The 19,489-nt window shown below is 37.5% G+C and overlaps 2 protein-coding genes across 4 annotated transcripts in view; one reads left to right on the forward strand and one right to left on the reverse strand.

The window, feature by feature from the left end:
* The first annotated feature begins 631 nt into the window (after positions 1–631).
* Positions 632–12,183, forward strand: ARL1 (ARF like GTPase 1). Of its 3 annotated transcripts, none has more exons than XM_039877976.1 (6): positions 634–853; positions 1,881–2,018; positions 6,377–6,458; positions 7,486–7,597; positions 10,269–10,447; positions 11,160–12,183. In XM_039877976.1, exons 1-6 carry the CDS (start codon positions 850–852, stop codon positions 11,188–11,190), a joined length of 546 nt encoding a protein of 181 aa, XP_039733910.1. In that variant the 5' UTR covers positions 634–849; the 3' UTR covers positions 11,191–12,183. The 3 variants fall into 3 exon arrangements, with proteins under 3 accessions (XP_039733912.1, XP_039733910.1, XP_039733911.1); XM_039877977.1 differs by lacking the exon at positions 634–853 and adding an exon at positions 1,448–1,598; XM_039877978.1 differs by lacking the exon at positions 1,881–2,018 and having other exon boundaries at positions 632–853.
* A 2,861-nt stretch (positions 12,184–15,044) lies between these two features.
* UTP20 (UTP20 small subunit processome component) overlaps positions 15,045–19,489 on the reverse strand; it is an 80,811-nt gene continuing 76,366 nt past the window's right edge. Inside the window, exons 59-62 of the mRNA XM_039877970.1 lie at positions 17,406–17,702; positions 17,045–17,171; positions 15,613–15,758; positions 15,045–15,318 (exon numbers count right to left, since the gene is read on the reverse strand). Coding sequence (XP_039733904.1) covers positions 15,163–15,318; positions 15,613–15,758; positions 17,045–17,171; positions 17,406–17,702 — 726 coding nt within the window. The 3' untranslated portion in view covers positions 15,045–15,162. The remainder of the gene's footprint in view (positions 15,319–15,612; positions 15,759–17,044; positions 17,172–17,405; positions 17,703–19,489) is intronic.

Raw genomic sequence — 19,489 nt, forward strand, 5'->3', positions numbered from 1 at the left:
CCACATTTCACTGTCAAAACGTACGTTACTCCTAAGAGACGACCCTCGGGTGAACAGGTCTCCAGCCCAAATCCCCGTGGCCAGGACCAGCCCGTGAATACTGCGGATCATGGAGTCAGGTGGAAGAAAGGGGGAAGGGCCGCTAACACCGACCGTGCAGGCCACTGAGACACCAAAATCTCCAGTTACGGCCTTAAGTGTAAGGTGGCTCAACACTGGTGGCAGGGAGGATGGTCTTCCTATTATTATTACGTAGTCCTAGTGCCTTATCAGAGAAAGCACCCAGGTAAAGCTTGACCGCGCCCGCAGGTCGCTTCGGGACCAACTACTCTCGCGGCTCCGCAGCCTGCGCCCACGTCCAGTCGGGCTGCCGCATCCAAACCCGACTCGCATTCTTGGTTAGCAGATTCGCCACTTTTTGGTGTCAGAATTTAAAATGAAAATCCAAATTTCCCTGTTTCGGAAGCCCTTTCTTTCAAGAAAACAAAAGCAGGAGAGATTTGAGTCCTTGACTTTTTTTCCTCTTTCTGGCTTCCATAGTATGTACACCCAAGAGCGCCGGGGACTTGGTGTCGAAAGCGACGACGCGGACGCACAGGCCGCCATTCCGGCGCGCAGTCGCAGCGGCCGCTCGTTCCCGCCCCCGCCCCCGCCGGGTGTCCGACGTGGAAGTTGCTGGCTGACCAGGCTTCTAAGGAAACCGCCTCCGACCGGGAGCGGGAGCCGGAGCCGGAGCCGGAGCCCGAGGCCAAGGCGAGCGGAGGCGGCGGCACCGAGGCTTGAATAAGAGTTACTGCCGAGGCCGGGGCCTGTCTCTGACAATCGACGAGGGCAGACAGGCGGTTCATCATGGGTGAGGGATCTGAGAAGGGCGCTTGGGCGCGTTTGAGGGGGCTGCGGCCGAGGGCTGGCGTCGCGGGGAGGAGAGGGGCGGGCTTGGGAAGCCCAGAGTAGCCAGCTTCTCCCGGGGCGTGGCGCTTCACCTGTGGGGGTGAACTCTGCTGCCAGCGGTCACTCCGGCCCTTCTCCTTTCCCTTTCATCCCAGCGAGGTCGGGGTGGGGGCGGCGGCCTGGGACCCCGGCCCCGAGTCCTTTCCCCTGACCATGAACTTCTCCATCTCCGACTCAGATTAGCTCGACTTGCTGGGCAGAGTTGGTCTTGAGAAGAAGCTTGGCAACATGCCAGTCGAGGTTCGCTGAGGTTTCTTGGGTAAAAGATAAGATCTGACTCCATAGTGAAAGCTTGATTCTCTCTCCCCTTGGTCGCTGGGACTGCGTGCATTTAAAAAATCCAAGGAGAGGTGTTGCTCATAAATTTTGATTTATAGCCAACTTGTCTGTTTATCTGTATGTAGCTTTTCGTGTAGAGAGAATAGAATAAGATAGAGAAGGAAACGGGAAGGGCGTTACTGGTCATTGAATGAAATTTTAATCTCAAATTTTGGAGTGTTGATCGAGGGAACTACATCGTCATCACAAGCATCGGGTACAGCTTCCTTCCCCGCTAGAGCCTCAAATGAAGGTGCAAATTCTTTAACTTGTTTACAACCCTCCAAATGAAGATGGAAATTCTTCGGGTAGTGGGCGATCATACTAAGGTATCCACCACAGTCTCTTGAGTAGGGAGTGAGCTCCATGAGGGCATTGGTCATATTTCTCTTGTTCTTTCGTATATCTTCTGTGCTTGCTTGATATGGTATCTAGGACATGGTAACAATAATTACTTGTTTGATGTTGAATAATATTCCTGCATCTATGAATCGAGGAAAATATTATAATATTTAATTTGGTATAGTTTTCAAAGGGCAAGATTAAATGTTTTGTGGACCTAGTTCACAAAATGGTATTTAATACATTTTTACTTTTACTATTTTTTTTAGGTGGTTTTTTCTCAAGTATATTTTCTAGTCTTTTTGGAACCCGAGAAATGAGGATTTTAATTTTGGGATTAGATGGAGCAGGAAAAACTACAATTTTGTACAGATTACAGGTTGGAGAAGTCGTTACTACTATTCCTAGTAAGTGTTGGTGTGATAAACTAATTATAGGGACTTTTTGTTTCCCATCTAACATGACTTTATTTCTGAATTAATACTTCATGTAATAAATGAAATAAGGTTTGTAAACTTGTAGTATGAACATATTATTGGTAACACTTTTTTTCATAAACTGAGAGGCAATTCGGTGTAATTTATGAACCCTGGTGCACTGCTAGGGTTTGCTTTTTAGAGCTGTTTTAAAAATTAGCTAGAGGTAAACCACTTATTCTCATTGCGAGCCAATTAAAATGAAAATTATCCACTGACTTTGAGGGTGAAACAAATGAAGCGTATAAAATACTTTGTAAACCTCTTTAAAGAATTATATAAAATGTTAGTGATATTGCATGTGAAGTGTGTTTTTTCTGTATTCGTTGCTGTATATTTTAAGATTAGTTCCTCTTAAGTATTTCTATTACTTGTAAATATATGAGATGAATAGACTGAATATTGAATTGATTTGGTACCTAAAAATATCAAGAGAAGAAACATCTCAGCTTTAAATTGGTTATTGCTATTTTAGAAAAATATTCTCAAATAGTCCTGTTTGACTACATGAGAATACTGTTCTGTTATTTACACTTGTTCTAATTTGTTGACTTGAATTTACTTAGAGAAGATTAATATATTTAAACTAAGATTAAGTGTTCAGAGTTTGCTCAAGAGTATTTAAATTATACCTCTAAAGTTACTCTTTTATTCAAGATATTTCTATATTCAGTAGTATTTAAATTTATAAATTTAAAAAAAGGCTAGTTTTTATGAAAGAAGAACTTTTAAAACTTTGTGACATCTTTTCTCTCTTTGCCACCTTCCATAAATTTTAGTTCCCTTGGTTTTTGCTTCTCAAAATTGCCCATCTCTGCTGTGTCTAAGGCTTGGTGGTCCCTGCAGTACGTTTAGCCCAGTAGATTGCATCTCAGTGAATGTTAATTACACCACACTCTTGTCCTTTGCATATAAAGTGTTTCTAATTGTGGTGAAGATGGTGATTACACTCCTACCTAATCCTAAGGGAGACATCATGAACTTTTTAATTTTTCACTCCAGTTTGTGACAGTATAGTTATTTTTTAGTTATAATAGGCATGGTAGCCATATACAAATATGAATCATTTACCAATATAGACTTAAATCTAAAACAAATATTAATTGTTCTGTTATAGCTGTTAGTTTTTACTATGATTTTTAAAAATTTGTTTATTTTAATTAGTTTCAAGTATACAGTACATTGGTTAGACATCTATATAGTTTGTAAAGTGATCCCTCCAATTTCTCCCTCCCTCCCCTGACCCTCAACCTAGCCAATGTATTAATGCTAACTGCATTCCCTATGCCGTGCTCCCCATCCTCGTGACCATCTATCAGCTACTAATTTGTACTTCTTTAACCCTTCTTCCCATTTTCCCAGCCCCCAAAACCCCCTCCCTTCTCTCCATCACCAAATTATCCACTATATTTGTGTCTGTTTTTGATTAATTTTTTCTTTTTATTCCTTGTATTCCACATATAAGTGAATTCATATAGTATTTATCTTTCTCATTCTGACTTTAATACCTTCTAAGTCCATCAAAGCAATATGTTTTTCCATCCCCTTCCTTTTAGTCTGTGTGTCTTTTAATCTGAAGTGAGTATCTTATAGGCAACATCTAGGGGTCTTGTTTTCCTTTCCATTAATCCACTCTATCTTTTAGTTGGAGCACTTAATTCTTTTCCATTTGAGGTACTTATTGATAGGAATGTAGTTGTTTTTGATACGTGTTTTTTCTTTGTAAAGAAGTCTCTTCAGCCTTTCCTGTAATACGGGCTTGGTGGTGATAAATTCCTTCAGCTTATTTTTGTTTGGAAAGCTCTTTATCTGTCCTTCAACTCTAAATGATAGCTTTGCTGGATAAATTATTCTTGGTTGTAGACCCTGGCTCTTCATCGTGTTGCATATTTTTTGCTAAGCCCTTCTGTCCTGCATAGTTTCTTTTGCAAAATCAACTGCCAGTCTTATGGGTTTTCCCTTATAAGTAACTATCTGTTTTTATCTTGCTGCTTTTAATATTTCTTTGTATTTAACCTTTGGCATTTTAACTATGATGTGTCTTGGCGTGGGCCTCTTTGGATCCCTGATTTTTGGAATTCTCTGAGTTACCTGGGGTTTTATGTCCATTTCCTTCACCAGGTTAGGGAAGTTTTCCATCGTTATTTCTTCAAACAGCTGTTCAACATCTTGATTTTCTTCAGTTACGCCGATCAGACAGATATTTGGACCCTTAATAGTGTCCCATATGCTCCTTATTTTTATAGTCGTGGCATCTCATCTTTTGCCATTCTGATTGTGTATCCTTGACTTTCCCATCCTCTAGATAGGGCATTGATCCTTTTCTTTATTCACTTTGTTTATTTCTTTGTTTATTCCATTTAATATACTTCTCACCTTAGATAATGTGTTCTTCATTTTAGACTGGTTCCCTTTTATAATTTCCATTTCCATTTTTATGTTTTTTTATGAAATTTTCACTGAATTTATCTACACTTCCCAAAAGTTCATTGAGCATCTTTATAACCAGTGTTTTGAGCTCTGCATCTGTTAGATTACTTAACTCCATTATTTCTGGATCACTGTTCTGTTCTCTCATATGGTTTCTGCTGCTTTGTCTTCCCATTTTGTCTGCCTTTCCATGTCTGTTTCTATGTACAAAGCTCCTAAGTCTCCCGGTCTTATTAGTGTGGATTTGCGAAGTAGGTGTCCAGTGGCACAGCCCTGAGAGGGGTTCAGCTGCAGGCTAAACTTAGCCCAAGCCTCTGCCCCTCCGGGCCACCTGTTAAGATTCAGCAAGCAATCCACAGATGCTGTACTTATAGTTGCCTCAAAAGGCCACGCCAGAAACCGAGGCCAGCTGCCTCCAGTGTGAGTCTAGGCACTGCTCAGCAAGGAGCACCTGACTTACTGAGGATATACCTGGATGTGGCTTGGTGGGGCCGTGAGTTAGGGGAGGCAGGGTTTCAGGGAACCTTCTGGACTGAGCGACCTCTGTTATCCAGTCTCATGACCTCACAGCAATGGCGGCTCTGTGTCTGTGCACTGGGAAGGGGGAGGGCTGAACAGGGAAAATGGCCACCGCAGGCACTTCTGAACAGAGCAAGTCTTCTCTCGTTCCTCACTCCGACGACGTCTCCATATAAGTCCCTGGTGCCCCCTGTACGCATCTGAATCGGCACTGGTGCTCAGAGTGAGCAGATCCATCACCTCGAAAATCTGCTTGTGGATGTGGCTCCTTTAAGAGGCGTCTGCCACTGCACTGCCACAGCCTCCGTCTCATATAGCTGCTCAGGACTGGGCAGCCCCGCGTCCTCGCCCCATCCTACCTTCTGCCATTGCAGGGTGATTTGGATTTCTCCCTAGTTGTATGGCTTGTTCCTCTAGATCCTAGGTGATTTTTCCTTGCTGCTGCTTCTTGTTTCGGTCACAACTTTGATTTGGTCACCAGAGGGATGAATAGAGCCTCTATTGTCTACACCATTTTTTCCCCTCCTATGATTTTTTTTAAGCTTGCAAAATTGTAGTAATCTTTGTAATATATAACTCTTAAGTTTTTCAGCATCCTCTGTACCTTCCTTTAGATTCCTTTCAGTGAAAATAGTGGTATCCTGCCTCAGCTTTGTGATGCCAGAGCTCTACCTCAGAAGGATGGCTGGTAAAAGGAATGGGACACCTCCCCTTTGGCGATTCAGCTATGACCTTATTACAAATGAGCTCTTGAAGTCCACAGAGGGTTTGTGAGGTTGCCAGCCTAAGAGAACCCAGCCTCCATAAAGCAGTATATATATATATATATATATATATAGCAGTATATATATATATATATATATATATATATATATATATATATATATATATAGCCATTGTGGTGTCTTCACCCACTAAAGTTTAGAATCTAGGCTTTCTTGGTTTTGTTCCTTGTTTATTTGCTATCCAAAAAATCCAAAGTAATATTTACAAAAGAGTTGTAAATAATATTTTTACAACTGTCTTTTGTAAATATAACTTACTGAACACTTTTATATTCTAGTAGTGTATTATGAGAGGAGTTTAACATAATTTCCATTGAGTTAAGAATTATTTATTTGCAGAAGTGATTAAATTCTTACATAACCTGAAGGTGGTGCTGATCTTGCTAATTAATTTGTGTGTGTGTGTGTGTGTGTGACAACATACTGTTTTAAATGGAGTATCTCAGCCAATAACGTGATTCAACAATTACTGTCCATTGGGGAAACTCTACAAGATTGGATATTTTGAAGGCAAAATGCATTAGTCTACAGAAACTGATCTGATTTATCTTCCAGCCATTGGATTTAATGTTGAGACGGTAACATACAAGAACCTTAAATTCCAAGTCTGGGATTTAGGAGGACAGACAAGTATCAGGTATGGTACAAAGACCGGATTATTTTGTCATTTTTAATGTTTATTGATTCTTATAGGGTTAATAGCAGTAAAACAAAATATATCTTTTGTAATTTAAATGAAATAAAATGTTTAAAATGAAGGAAAACTGCCTATTCTCTCAATTAAATTAAAACCTAAGGAAGCTAGTTTTTCAGATATCGCTTAAACGAAAAGTGTTTTCGTGAAAATCTTAAGACCTAATTACTTTAGTAGGTTTTTTTTGTTTTTTTTGTTTTTTGTTTTTTGTTTTTTTACTAAAATGGGTCCTCTATTTGGTTCTTGTCAGCCCCTTCCTCTTTGAGACAGACTATTTTAGATTTATAAGAAACCCTTTCAGGACCACCATTTAGGGCCAAGGTAAACATAGATGCCCTCTGGAACTCAGGTCTCTTGCCCAGCATTCTGTCCTTGACATGGCGACGGAATGCTTGATGACTGTCAGTGGTTGCTCACTACGGTACCATCTTAAAAGATTTAATGCATTCCCCAAACATCCTGCTGCCTTTTAACTTGTTTTATTTCTTGAACCACTTTTGAGTCTGTTTCTAATTTTAGCCATTTCTACTTCTTGGTGTCTTTAGTGATTAATTTAATGCCTATTATTATAAAACGTATTAAAATTTTTTTAAAGAATTCATTCCTCTTAAGGAGTTCCTAGTTAAAGATTTATAAGATGTAAAGATCAGGTCTGTGTACAACTTTTTTTTTATCAGTACATTTAGTGATCTTATAAGTTATATTCTCTCAGCATAAAGTCTGAACTCATTCTGAAACTCCTTGGTCATATGATTTAATATTTATTAACATTCTTTCCACCCCTTAGTGTTGGAGGGATATGATTTATATCCATCAGAAACAATGCATCATTATATAGCATTGATTCTAACATGGGTGGGGAGGATTGGCATGTAACCCCCCCATTGTTGCCAAGTCCTAGCATATAAATTAACATATTCATTTCTCCTTTTAAATGATAATCTATTCTCCCTTTCCGTGTTTTCTTTAGGCCATACTGGAGATGTTATTATTCAAACACAGACGCAGTCATTTATGTAGTAGACAGCTGTGACCGAGACCGAATTGGCATTTCTAAATCAGAGTTAGTTGCCATGTTGGAGGTAAGAAAACTATTAAAATGTGGGGAAATCATTTACATTTACTTGCCATTGTTTATTATTACATGCAGGAATAATTAAAAGGAAAGCAGGGATTTTTTTCCTCCTTACCTTTAGTATCATTTTCTTTTGTGCACATTACTTCCTATTCCCAAATAATAATAATAATAATAATAATAATAATAGCCTTGTAATTTTTTTTACACTAGATTCCTTGATTTCCAGGAGTTCAGAATTGAACTCTTTCTAAACTGAAGTAACTCTTCTGTCCCTCTAAGAAGTGATTTTTAAAAAATATCTTTCTTTCTAGTTGTATAAATTAGCTTATGGAAGCAGATATGGGTATAAATTATAAGAAGGCATATTGTTTGTTTCAGAAACCTTAAAGTTCAGAGAATTATGAACTTTATGGCACAATTATGGCCCCAGCTCACCTCTCCCAGCTTTATCATTCTTTACTCTTCCTTGTGTTTATAGTGCCTCATCCACACTGACCTTTATGTTCTTTGAACACAGCGAGCTTGCACACCTGACGCCTGGTGTAGGGCTTTTTGCACTTGCTCATCCTTCTGTTTAGAATGAATGCTCTTCCCCAAATCTTTGCGTGGCTGCCTTCTTGACCTGTATCATCGCGCATGTTTCTTCCCTAGAGAGGACTCTGTTATTTTTTAACCCCCTTATTCTACTTTATTCTTTTTACCATTTATCATTTCTTTCCATTATTTTAAAATATATCTGTTTACATATATACACATATATATATCTCCCACTATCACTGGTATGTAGAATGGTGTATAGCAGTTAAGAACTCAATATATTATATTCACTGAGGTTCATAAGATAACTTATTGGCTGACTGAATTCCATGATGCATTAAGTAATCAATTAGAAGTTTTAAAAAAATCTCCATTTGTTAAATAAATTTTTCAAATGTATTAATGATTAATTAATAATGAAATTGCCTTTGCTCAAAAAAATTAGGTTTCTTTCCTTCATGAAAACTATGATTCGGAATTATCCAATCATTGAATGTTTAAATATAATTTCTAGGCCATTTGATTATGTAGGTAGAAGCATTCTCAGAATACTTTGGATTTCTGATTTCTTGTACTACTGACTTGTTATTGACTAGCAAGTTATAAATTGCAAACCTAATAGTTTTAAACTTTGGCTTAGTTTTTTTTCTAAACAACATAGCATCATATGTATCACAAGAGCCTCTTAGACCAAATTTAAGGATAAAGAATTTAAAGGGAATGTTTAATTGCCTTGGGTATATTGGATTTATAAAATAAAGGTTTATTCAGATGTAATTCATATGGTATAATGGATTTTTATCATGTAAAATATTACATAAAAAGTGATTATAAACTTCAGTTTATAGTTCTCAAGTTACACTGGATTGTCGATAGGTTATTTGTGGTATTAGGATTTGACTTATATAAACTTATGGAGAAAGAACTAAATTATTCATTAGGAAGTAACTTAATTGAATTAATCAGTAAATATTAGATAAGACTGTGTGTCTATAAATTCTGATGTAATAGTCTTGATTCATACATATGACACAAAGTTAATTTATCTTTTTCATATGCAAAAATCTAAATGGAGTAAGGAATTAAATGTAGAAAATAGATAATATTAACTATAAAATCTGTAAGCGAATATGTTTAAAATTTCTAGATAGGTCTTTCTAAATCAGAGGATTAAAGGGAATTACAAAAGAAAAACAGATTTAATTATGTTAATACAAACAAGAAACCCCCAAAGCTCAGATGCCAGATAATATAACAGTAAAACCAGGGAACCAGGACATAGTTTTATAACCAGTGACTAAAGATTAATGTTTTTATTCACATCAAGACCTTCTGCCACTCAATAGATAAATGAGTACAATTCACAGGAGAAAAATATATTACTAATAACATTCATATTTCTAATACCCCAATTATAAGCATATAATGATACGGTGTTTGGAAACATATATAATTTCCAGTTCTACCAAGGCTGCATTGAAGATAGGCACTGTCATACACTTTGGATGGATTTAAAATTGTTACAACTTTTCTGAAAAGCAGTTCATAAATACATGTAAACAAGAGCCTGAAAAAAGCTCATACTTTGATTTCATTTTTAGAGAATTGTGTTAAGGAAATAGAGATTCACACAAAGATTTCTATATGACTGTCACTTGGGTTTCTCTAATAGCCAAATGAAAAGAATCTAGAGTTTAATACTGGAAAACAGTTATATAGTTTATGATGCATGCATTCATAGTGTATATTTAACCATTAATTTTTTTTGAAAAACTTTTAGTGGTTTGGAAAATCATTCATGATTTAATATTTAGTTTCTTTTTAAAAACAGGGTATGGAACTATATGTGATTTTAACATGATTTTAAATGTGTAAATTTATTTACTAAGTAAACTAAATATCTAAACTACGAAGCAGTAGAAAATACCTAGAATGTTAACAGTTGTCATGTTTGGGAGATAGCATTATGGGTGAAGCTTCTTTACTTCGTATGTCTCTGTAATTTGAAATAATTTATTATAATGAATGCTGTATATTAATAATTAGGAAATATGCTTTTAAAATAATGTATTTTTTGGCATTTCTTCCTAACTCAAGGGAGCAAATTGATAAGAGGAAATTAAATATCTTCTATTTAGGAGGAAGAACTGAGAAAAGCCATTTTGGTGGTGTTTGCAAATAAGCAGGACATGGAACAGGCCATGACTCCCTCGGAGATGGCAAATTCCCTTGGGTTACCTGCTTTGAAGGACCGAAAGTGGCAAATATTCAAAACTTCAGCAACCAAAGGCACTGGCCTTGATGAGGCAATGGAATGGTAAGTGTGTCTCCAGAAGCCAGCTGTGTATTTCTGTGAGTGCAGCTGTGTACATACATGTAATTCCCTTTCATCTTAAGGATGAAATTCAAATTACTTAGCAGCTTATAATATTAAGTTCTTCCAGCCTTTTCTCCCACTCGTCTTCATTTGCATCTACTTTTATTTCTACAGCTTCCTTATTAGAGTTAGATAAGCCATTTTTCTTTTTCCCTGCCTCACTTCACCCTCCAAATCTTTACCTTTCAGGACTTAGGTTAAGGCTTTCTTCCTTTCAAGAGTCTTCCCTGACATACCTCTGTACCCACTGCCTTACCACGCACATAGTTAGATGTCCTTGTCACAAATCAGTGATATAGTACTTGTTAAACTGTCTCGTAATTGATTTGTGCATCTGCTTATTAAATTATCAACTCCTTGAGGACAGAGACTAGTTTTCACCTCTGAATTATCCACATCTGACTTGGTTGTAGTAATAGCAGCCTAAAAAGTAGATATGTGGTCTTTTTTGATTATTCATTCAAAGCATAGACTAAGTGAAAGCTAAAAGACCCTTGTGAAAATTGAGTCCACAACCTCATTTTCTAATGTCACTATCTTAGCCTTCATTGTTTAAAATGCTTTAGAATCCAGCACCAATGTAAAATTTATAAATGATCATACTTTATACCTGAAGAAGTTAATATTATGAAACCATTTTCTTTTCTCACAGGTTAGTTGAAACATTAAAGAGCAGACAGTAATTCAGTCACTTCTGCTCCCCTGAAATGAAGACCACATCCATATCCTTTTGGAACGTTAAGTGTGCTTCACACTACTAAATGTTAGAACTGTGTATGTTTGTTGGCATATACTGAACTGACTGCAACATTTGTAATAAATATAAAAAATAAGTATTTGGTTGGAAGGGTAACTCATCGTGATTGAACCAACTGAATGTCTGGTCTTTGTAATGTAAAATATTCCTTCCTTGCTTTCTTATGTTAAGGTATATAGTCCATATTCTACTTATGTGGAATTCGTATTCAAATACAGTCATATTAAAGAATGTACTCTTATTGAGGGGAAAAAACCCTCATATTTTTGAATTAGTGGTTGCAGCTTGTTGGCATAAACACTAATAAATATCTTAGATTTTTTTCCTCCTAAATGAATTAAGTTTTTCCAAAAATTTGACTCAGTAGAGTGGGCTACATCTTCATTTGCTTAATGACCACTTAATTTAAGCTGCTTTGTTTGAAAGCTTTTGGTTATAGGCATGAAGTTGAATAATTATTTTAGTGGTTAATTTCACTGATTTATCTGTAATTATCATTTTATAGTAATTCATAGTTGTTGCAAAAAATTTTACATATATTGACCTAACCGATTTGTACAAGAACCTTATGATGTAGATAGGACAGGTTATAATGTCTTCGTTTTATGTATGTGTGGAGTCTTGGGTTCTGATAGGTTGGCTACTCAACTGCTAATGAGTAATACTTCAAAAAATACTTCAGGGTCAGAAGCTTTTCCCATAAACTACACCTGAAAATGCCAACACAGACAACCTGATTCCTTAAATAAAATTATGCTAACTGAAGTAGACACTGTACATTTAAAGTAATGTCTATAAATTTATTTGTCCATACTAGTAGAGGTAGTAAAAACAATGGTAAATGGTTATATTTGATGGATTCATGACAAAGTTCACACTGAGGGAAATAAAAAAGATCTATTTTAAGAAGCATTGTAAAGATGTCTTTACTGTCTTTCATTCCTTTAATATACCTGTAACTGGACATGTAAATTTGGTGAAAAGTCAATCTTTTTTTTTCCTGGTTCTAAAGAGAGAAATTAAGCATTCTTGGTTTTAATAATTAGGCTTACTGCTAGGCCATCAAAAAACAATTATGCTCAGAGGAACTTTTCAAACTGCCCAGTCTGCTGTAGGATTGGCTGCAATGTGACAAGTAAATATAGTCCATAGTAATTTCTAATATTGGGGAGAATTAAAAAAAATTTAAGTTGGGCAACCGGCATTTAAAAAATTAGATGCTGGTAAAGTGAACTGAAGACCATCATGCCCCCTAGGTCTCAGGGACACTAGGGGTTCATTTCCTGTCTCCACCACTGACTTGCAGTTGTTGGCCTCTTTTCACACTTTTGGTCATTCCCTCAGCTCAAATAAATGTGGCTTTCTCTCACCTGTGGGACTTTTGCTCTTTCTTACTGTCCAGCACCCATTCCTAATTTGGTCTGTGTCTGGTGGCGAAGTACTCTCTGGAGGTTCATGATCACTGTGAGAACAGGTGGGGAGAGGGAGGCCCTGGCAGGCAGATGCCATCTGGCACGGAGCCCCTGTGTCTTGAATACCGAGGAGGGCACATGAAGCTGCAGCAAAGGTCAGCACTTGGATGATGCCGATCCTTCTGGTTTATCACAAAGAACAGGATGGGATAAATAGAGCATACACTTATTTTAATATGGTATAAATTATAAGGTTCTTGTCTAGCAGGAAACTGCTGGTATGCTACGAGAGTTCAGATGTTGATATTTATAAAGATCTACTGAACATTGTTCTGTGAGAAGCCTGAAAATGGGAAAACCACCAAACTTAAAAGTCAGAACACATGAGTTCTCTAGGTACAGATGGCTGCTCCTTCAGTTTTTCTTTTCTCTATAAAACGAGAGACTTGGACAAATAATATCAAAGGTTTGTTTTAGCTCTAACATTCTGTTTTATAACTGGTTGGTAGTTGTGCTGTTATATGATCACAGTGAAAAATTAAATCTAGAGTGTTGGAATTGTTACCAGAGTACCTGAAATGCACTTTAAATTGTGGGAATGTAAGCCTCTTGATGGCAGGGACCATACTTTATTTACTGTTAGTATTCCTTTCATTTAGTGTGGTGCACCTGGCACGTAGACACTCAGTAAATATTTACTGATAAAACACAAACATAGCTGTGTTCAAAATCCCTGAGGTGTTTGTTCTGAGCTTTGTCTTAGCATTAACTTCTTTTGATTTTTAAATTTTTTACAAAAGCAATACATGTACTTTAAATCACTTAAGAGGTAATTGAGATTGGCCATCCAAGATGCCCCATTTGGCACATTACAAATCCCTTGGAGGTGTGAGAACGCGTTTGAGACAAACCTACAAGATGCAGATGCTGAAGTTATGAACGTTTGTACATTTGATTCCTATGCCATAAGCTATAATAGTCTAAACCCATAATTACAAATTATAAAGAGCTTGGGCTTTCAGTCCTAGATTTGAATCCTGATTATACCACTTATAACCTATGTTACCCTTACGTTGAATAATCTGAATTTCAGTTTACTCATCAGAAAAATAACTAATTTTAGGGCTGCTCTAAGGAATACTATGAGGATTAAATAAAAGATATGCACAGTGCCTGGCACATAGGATCAATCTTCCGACTCCCTTACCAATATATTGGGCACTAAATATTACTTCCACATCAAGTGTAGAGTGAACCAAAAGACACCCTATGGTTGAACAGGATAATGCCAAATTGTTTTCTGAGTGGTTTACAAGAGTTCCCTTTGCTGTACCCTGCTTTAACATTGGTATTGTCAGCTTTGTCAATCCAAAGGGTTCAAAACAATTTCATTCTGGTGTTAATTTGCATTTTCCTAAGTATTAGTGAGGTGGAATATGGGAGTGATTCAAAATGTTTTAACAACTAGGCATAGCTGATGCAGAGCCCCCACTTGTCCAGGTGTAAAGCCTTTAATTTCTGGTGTGGGGAGGTAGGGAGCCTAGGGACTCGTGTAGCCAGGGTGGCGCTTGGGCGGGGGCAGGGTCTCAAGGACGTGACTATTTACCAACCAGGATACTTTAATATTTAAGACTATAACATCATCTAAATGTTAATGTTTAAGGGCCATTTATATTTCTTCTGTGCAATGCCCGTTTCTTTTGCCACTTTTTCTACTGGATTATTTTTGTTGATTCATTAGGAATTCATTATATAGCCTGAGTACTAGTAATCCTTTATCAGTTTATGGTACATACCATCTCCCAGTTCTCTTTTCCTAAGGAGTTCTTAAATTTAATAAGTAGAATTTATCACATGTCTCTTCTATAGATAGCACTTCTTGATATCTGACATGAAAAACTCCTCACCCTGTTCTTTTTAAAGAGCATCATGGGTATTCTCAGCTTATTTTCTGTATAAATTTTAGAATCAGCTTGTTAGGACAATATGAAAAACTCTCTTGGAGATTTTGCTCAGATATGCATTTAAACAATGAAATCCAACCCGGGAAAAACTAGCATCTTATGGTAATCTTCCTATCCATGAACATGGTTATATTTCTCCATTTGTGCAAAATTTTCTTAATGTCTTTTGATAAAGTTTTACAATTGCCTCCATAAGGGAATTGCAAATCATATGATGTATTCCTAACTTCCTCTAACTTTTGACTTGCTATTTTAAAATGTATCTTAAAAAAAAAATGCATTTTCAATTATATTACTAGTGTCACAGGCTTTTTAGACAGTGAAGATACAGTAGTATTATGAAATGTTTTAATTAAAAAATACATGAGATGATTACATTAAACTGTATAATAATAACAATAATATACAATCTCTGCCAAAATTTAATTTAAATAATAAACGCTGCTGTGATTTCACACCAGCAGATACACTGGAAAGTTCATGCTCTGGGGTGAGCTGAGACACTGTCAGCATGGGGGCACTTCACTCCACCATTGCTAAATCTTTCAGGCTGTGGCTCTTTTGTCTCTTGGCCTTATAGCCTGGACGCAGGAACTCTATCTTTCTCTTCTTTGCTTCACTTTTATTTTTGTGTTTCTTCAGCTTTTTCTTGGCGGCAATATCAGGATTAGTTACAAACTTGAAAAAAAGAATAGAAATCTTATGTCTAAAGTAAATGTTAAAAGTAAATGTTAAACCAATAAAAATCAAATGCACAAATGGACCATTGTGTTGACTTTTAAACACAACGAATGCAGTACATGCCCATTAAAGACAATCTGGAGCCCCAGCTATAAAGTCCTCACTTCTCAAACACAACCAGTACCTCCTTCCTCCCCGAGTTAAGTGCGACACAAACACATGCACACAGCCCTGGTTAAAAACAGTTACTAAGCCTAATGAACATGCCATATATTCAAACAGCAAACTTACCTCCAGAGCCTTCCTCTTTTTCCGGAGTGCCCTTTTCTCATTAGCCTGTTTCTGTACAGAGGCAAAGGCTGATGAGAAGCTCTCTAGCCCAACCAGCTTTTTGAGTAATTCTATGATTTCCTGGGATAGATTCTTCAGCAAAGGATCTAATTACACACAGAGTAATAATTAGTTACATAGGAAAGGATACATTTGAATATCTACAAAAACAACAAGCAAAATTTAAACTGCGGCATTATCAATTCTATTACTTCGACGTTAAACACAAATCTGAAACTAGCCTCTACGTTTCTGAGATGAGAGAACAGCAGAAGTGTTGGACACAGTTTACAGCCACCTCATCCAGGATGCAACAAGAGATCAGACACCATGAAAGTGGCAGACACCAGGAAGTGGCAGAATTTGGGCTCAGAAGACATTACTCTGAGAACTGGACAGAAATGTTTTGGGTTACCTTTGTTAACCTGCTCAGCTCTGCAGATGGGGGAAAGGTAAGCGTGTTTTTCTAGGCTCTAATTCACAGGTCACAGAGGCTTAGCTCTGGCCACAACTTTTTTTGCATGGGGCGTGGGGGATCAAAGACTCCTTTGAGAAGCTTTCAAAAGCTGCTCAAAAGCTCTCACACCTTTCCTTGCCTCCTTTTTCCCAAGTGCAAATAACCTATGGATTTTTGCATCAAGTTCAGGAGAGTTCAGGCCATCTGTTCTACATTGGCAAGTTTCTTGAAAACAGGGACTAGGCCTATTCCACTATTGAACCTCCAGTGCCTGCAAATATTAGGTGCTCAATAAATTTTGGTTGATGAGAAACAAAGCCGACTTGACATTCACTGTTGCCTTTTCGTAAGAGGAAAGAAACTTTCCTTCAAGCTTGTAGGACTAAAACAGCTCTAGCTTTGACATTTACTCCATTTGTTTTAATTTATAACTTAAGATCCACTTTACCTCCCTTTCCAGCCCCCAATTCCCTCTTTTTCTATTGGCAACAGACATTTTATGGTCAGCGAGGGAAATGTATTAAATGCACCAGCAAGGAAAAAGATAAACAGGAGAAACTGAAATGACACTTAAACTAAAAACTTTCATACTTTTGTTTTATAAATCTTGAGAATCTAATGACATTTCATTGTTCATTATTGTTCAAAGCACTGTGAGGTTTAGAACCACCCCAAATGGTAGTTTTCTTTGAATATTTAATCTCTGCTTAGGAGTAAAATATTATCTTTTAGGAAACATTCATTCTTAGATACAAGAAAGCATACAGGAGAAGGTAGTCAAATATGACACAAATATGCCTTATTAATTTGCTCTTAACCATCTTGGAACCCGGCAAATTTTCTTGCTTAGAATAACTGGCAGGGAGGAGGACAGAAGAAAGAGGGACATATTAGGGAGAGGGGTGCAAGGGTTCAAGAGGGAGGCTGCGGAGTTACCCTGGTCCGAATAGGTGCTGTTCAGTTCTCGGAACAAAGGAGCTATGATGACTGGGAGATACGGCTTCACCTTGTCTTTGCCAAGATCCATTGCCACAGCTCCGAGAAACTTAAAGATGCATGTTCTCTGAAAATACAGATCATTGTCCATTAGAAGTGTTTCTCTTAAACTTGCAGCCATGCACACAGTTAATTTAGAAAACAAGGTCTGTTTTGGGGCAGATAATATTGCTGCAGTTTGGGGTTCAAAAGTTCCTAGGAACTTGGGAGGATTACTAACACGACTAAAATACTTTCTAAAAAAAGATGCTTTCAAAAAATAACTAAAATGACGCTTTCAATCACTGCACGTTATTCGCACCTTTAAGGGGTTCCGAGGTGAGTAAGAGGCTTCCAGTTTTGCAATGCGGGACAACTTCTGGACCAGCCACAGCAGCGTGGCTGGCTTGCTGTGCTCCTGCTTCGCCTCGTCGTTCTCCTCTCTGTCAGACTCTACCTCCTCAGGTGCACAGGCTTCGTGTTCTCCTCCCTCTCTGGCCACACCGTGCCCTGAAGCTTCTTGTTCTTCCAGGTCTTCTTGTATCTCACCTTGCTTATGCCCAGAATCGGGTTCCAGTAAATATAAGACTTTGGCTACGAACAGCAAATTCTTAACAACCTTAAAAAAAAAAAGGGAGGACAGGGATAAGGAATTGGGCTTTGACTTTGCTTGGGAAAGCAGAAGCTAAAATAGGTGTTCTACAATTAGAAATAACTGGGTATTGCACTATTAAATTGATGATCGTTCCATTTTTTTTTTTTTTTTTTTGTAATTCTTCAGTTCGTCCTTACAGTGTGTCCAAACCCATTTTCATGTAACTTTCATGCATCTGGCCTAGCTCTATCCTTTAAGGTCACACAAAGTAAATAAATGAATTCATTCTGGACCATCCATTTACATTTTTAGTGAAAGCTTTCATCCTCATTCCATTAAATTACTTCATTACAGAAATAACAATTTCCATGACAAGTAGCTCTGTATACAGCATTTCAATTCAACTTTTAACATGTCCCTAATTAGGCACCATTATCAGGAGAGAAAAATCAAGGCTGAGTTTACTAAAGGACTCACTCAAAGACAAAGTGAGTGGTCAGCCAGTCTTGAGAATTCAAGCCCAGGTTCTTAAACACTGGCTTCTTCCTCCTCAAATCTCATCTGATCCAGTTAAACAGCGCAGGGACAAGTTTAGTCTTAAAATAACAGACCCATTTATTGAGTCCCTGGGACATCCATAAAGTCTCTGATGTAGGTATTTCACACCCCTAATGTGAAGGAGGAAACCATCCTGGCTATTCTGCTAGAGGTGCTGTGTGCCCAAAGCTCCCCAAATGTAGTGCTCAGAACCCCACACATGGGCCAAGGCTAGCCTGTCCTTTAAGAGTTAATATCAAGATTATAGTTTCCTTCTTTTGGAAGTCTGGCCTCCATGAAGACAGTCCCAGATTTGGAGGCCTTTTCCCGCTGTGGCAGCCACTTCATACTGCTAACTTGCTCTAAGATTACAGTGAACTAAAATCTATAATTTCTTTCATCCTGGGTCATTACTAGTAAATCTATTCCTCCCTGTCCCGAGCTTGTATGGTGTCAGCCTCTACCAAAACTGGTACTGTCCAGCCTCAGGATTTCTTTGGCCTCACTGCTATCCATCTGTGTTTATGGCATGCCACCTAAGATTAGAATGGATGCACCTAGTTTCTAGTGCCCCTTATTCCTTAATCTGCATTGCTCCGGCTTGTCCACAATGACTCACAAGAGACATGGTCAATTGCCTTGCTCATATCCATATACCACATCCGTGTCACCTCATCATCTATAGCCCAACTGCTCTATCAAAAAAGGAAAAAATAAAAGGGAGCAGCAGACCAAACCATTCAAAAACCATTTATATTTATCACATATTTATAAATGTCTTCTCTATGTTTACATTTTACTTATAAATTTTATAATGTGAAAACATATAAAGCTTTTTAATGATGGATTTATCTACCTTCTGTTACAGACAGACGATTCTCAGACCGCATTGTGGCATGAACATTATTGCTTTCTCTTCAAATTATAGGGGTAAGAAAAGGAATCTAATATTGCAGTTTAATATAAAAACAATCAATGCCCTTCAAAGCTTCAATCACAATGTAGAATGGGTACGTTAAAACTGAAAATGAAAAGATGTAATAAACAGCCTTCCGCTCATCTTTGTTGGGAATTTTAAATGGAGCCAAGAGTAATCCCAAATGGACCCCAGAGTCAATTAGATATATGTGCATAACTGAACATGTATTTGAGTGTATGTTTATATTTCATTTAATTCCCCAAGCATGAAACTAGGGAAAACAACAAACAAACACCAAAAGTGAGCCTATTCCTAGACTACTGTTAGAATAGATAGATCCCTTCTATTTAACTGG

The sequence above is a fragment of the Pteropus medius genome, unplaced genomic scaffold, assembly GCF_902729225.1.
Source record: "Pteropus medius unplaced genomic scaffold, Ma_sr-lr_union100, whole genome shotgun sequence".
NCBI lineage: Eukaryota > Metazoa > Chordata > Mammalia > Chiroptera > Pteropodidae > Pteropus > Pteropus medius.

Coding starts and splice junctions, on each gene's coding strand:
- ARL1 (XM_039877976.1), top strand. Junction 2,019..6,376: donor AGTCGTTACTACTATTCCTA/GTAAGTGTTGGT, acceptor TTTATCTTCCAG/CCATTGGATTTAATGTTGAG. Junction 6,459..7,485: donor GGAGGACAGACAAGTATCAG/GTATGGTACAAA, acceptor TGTTTTCTTTAG/GCCATACTGGAGATGTTATT.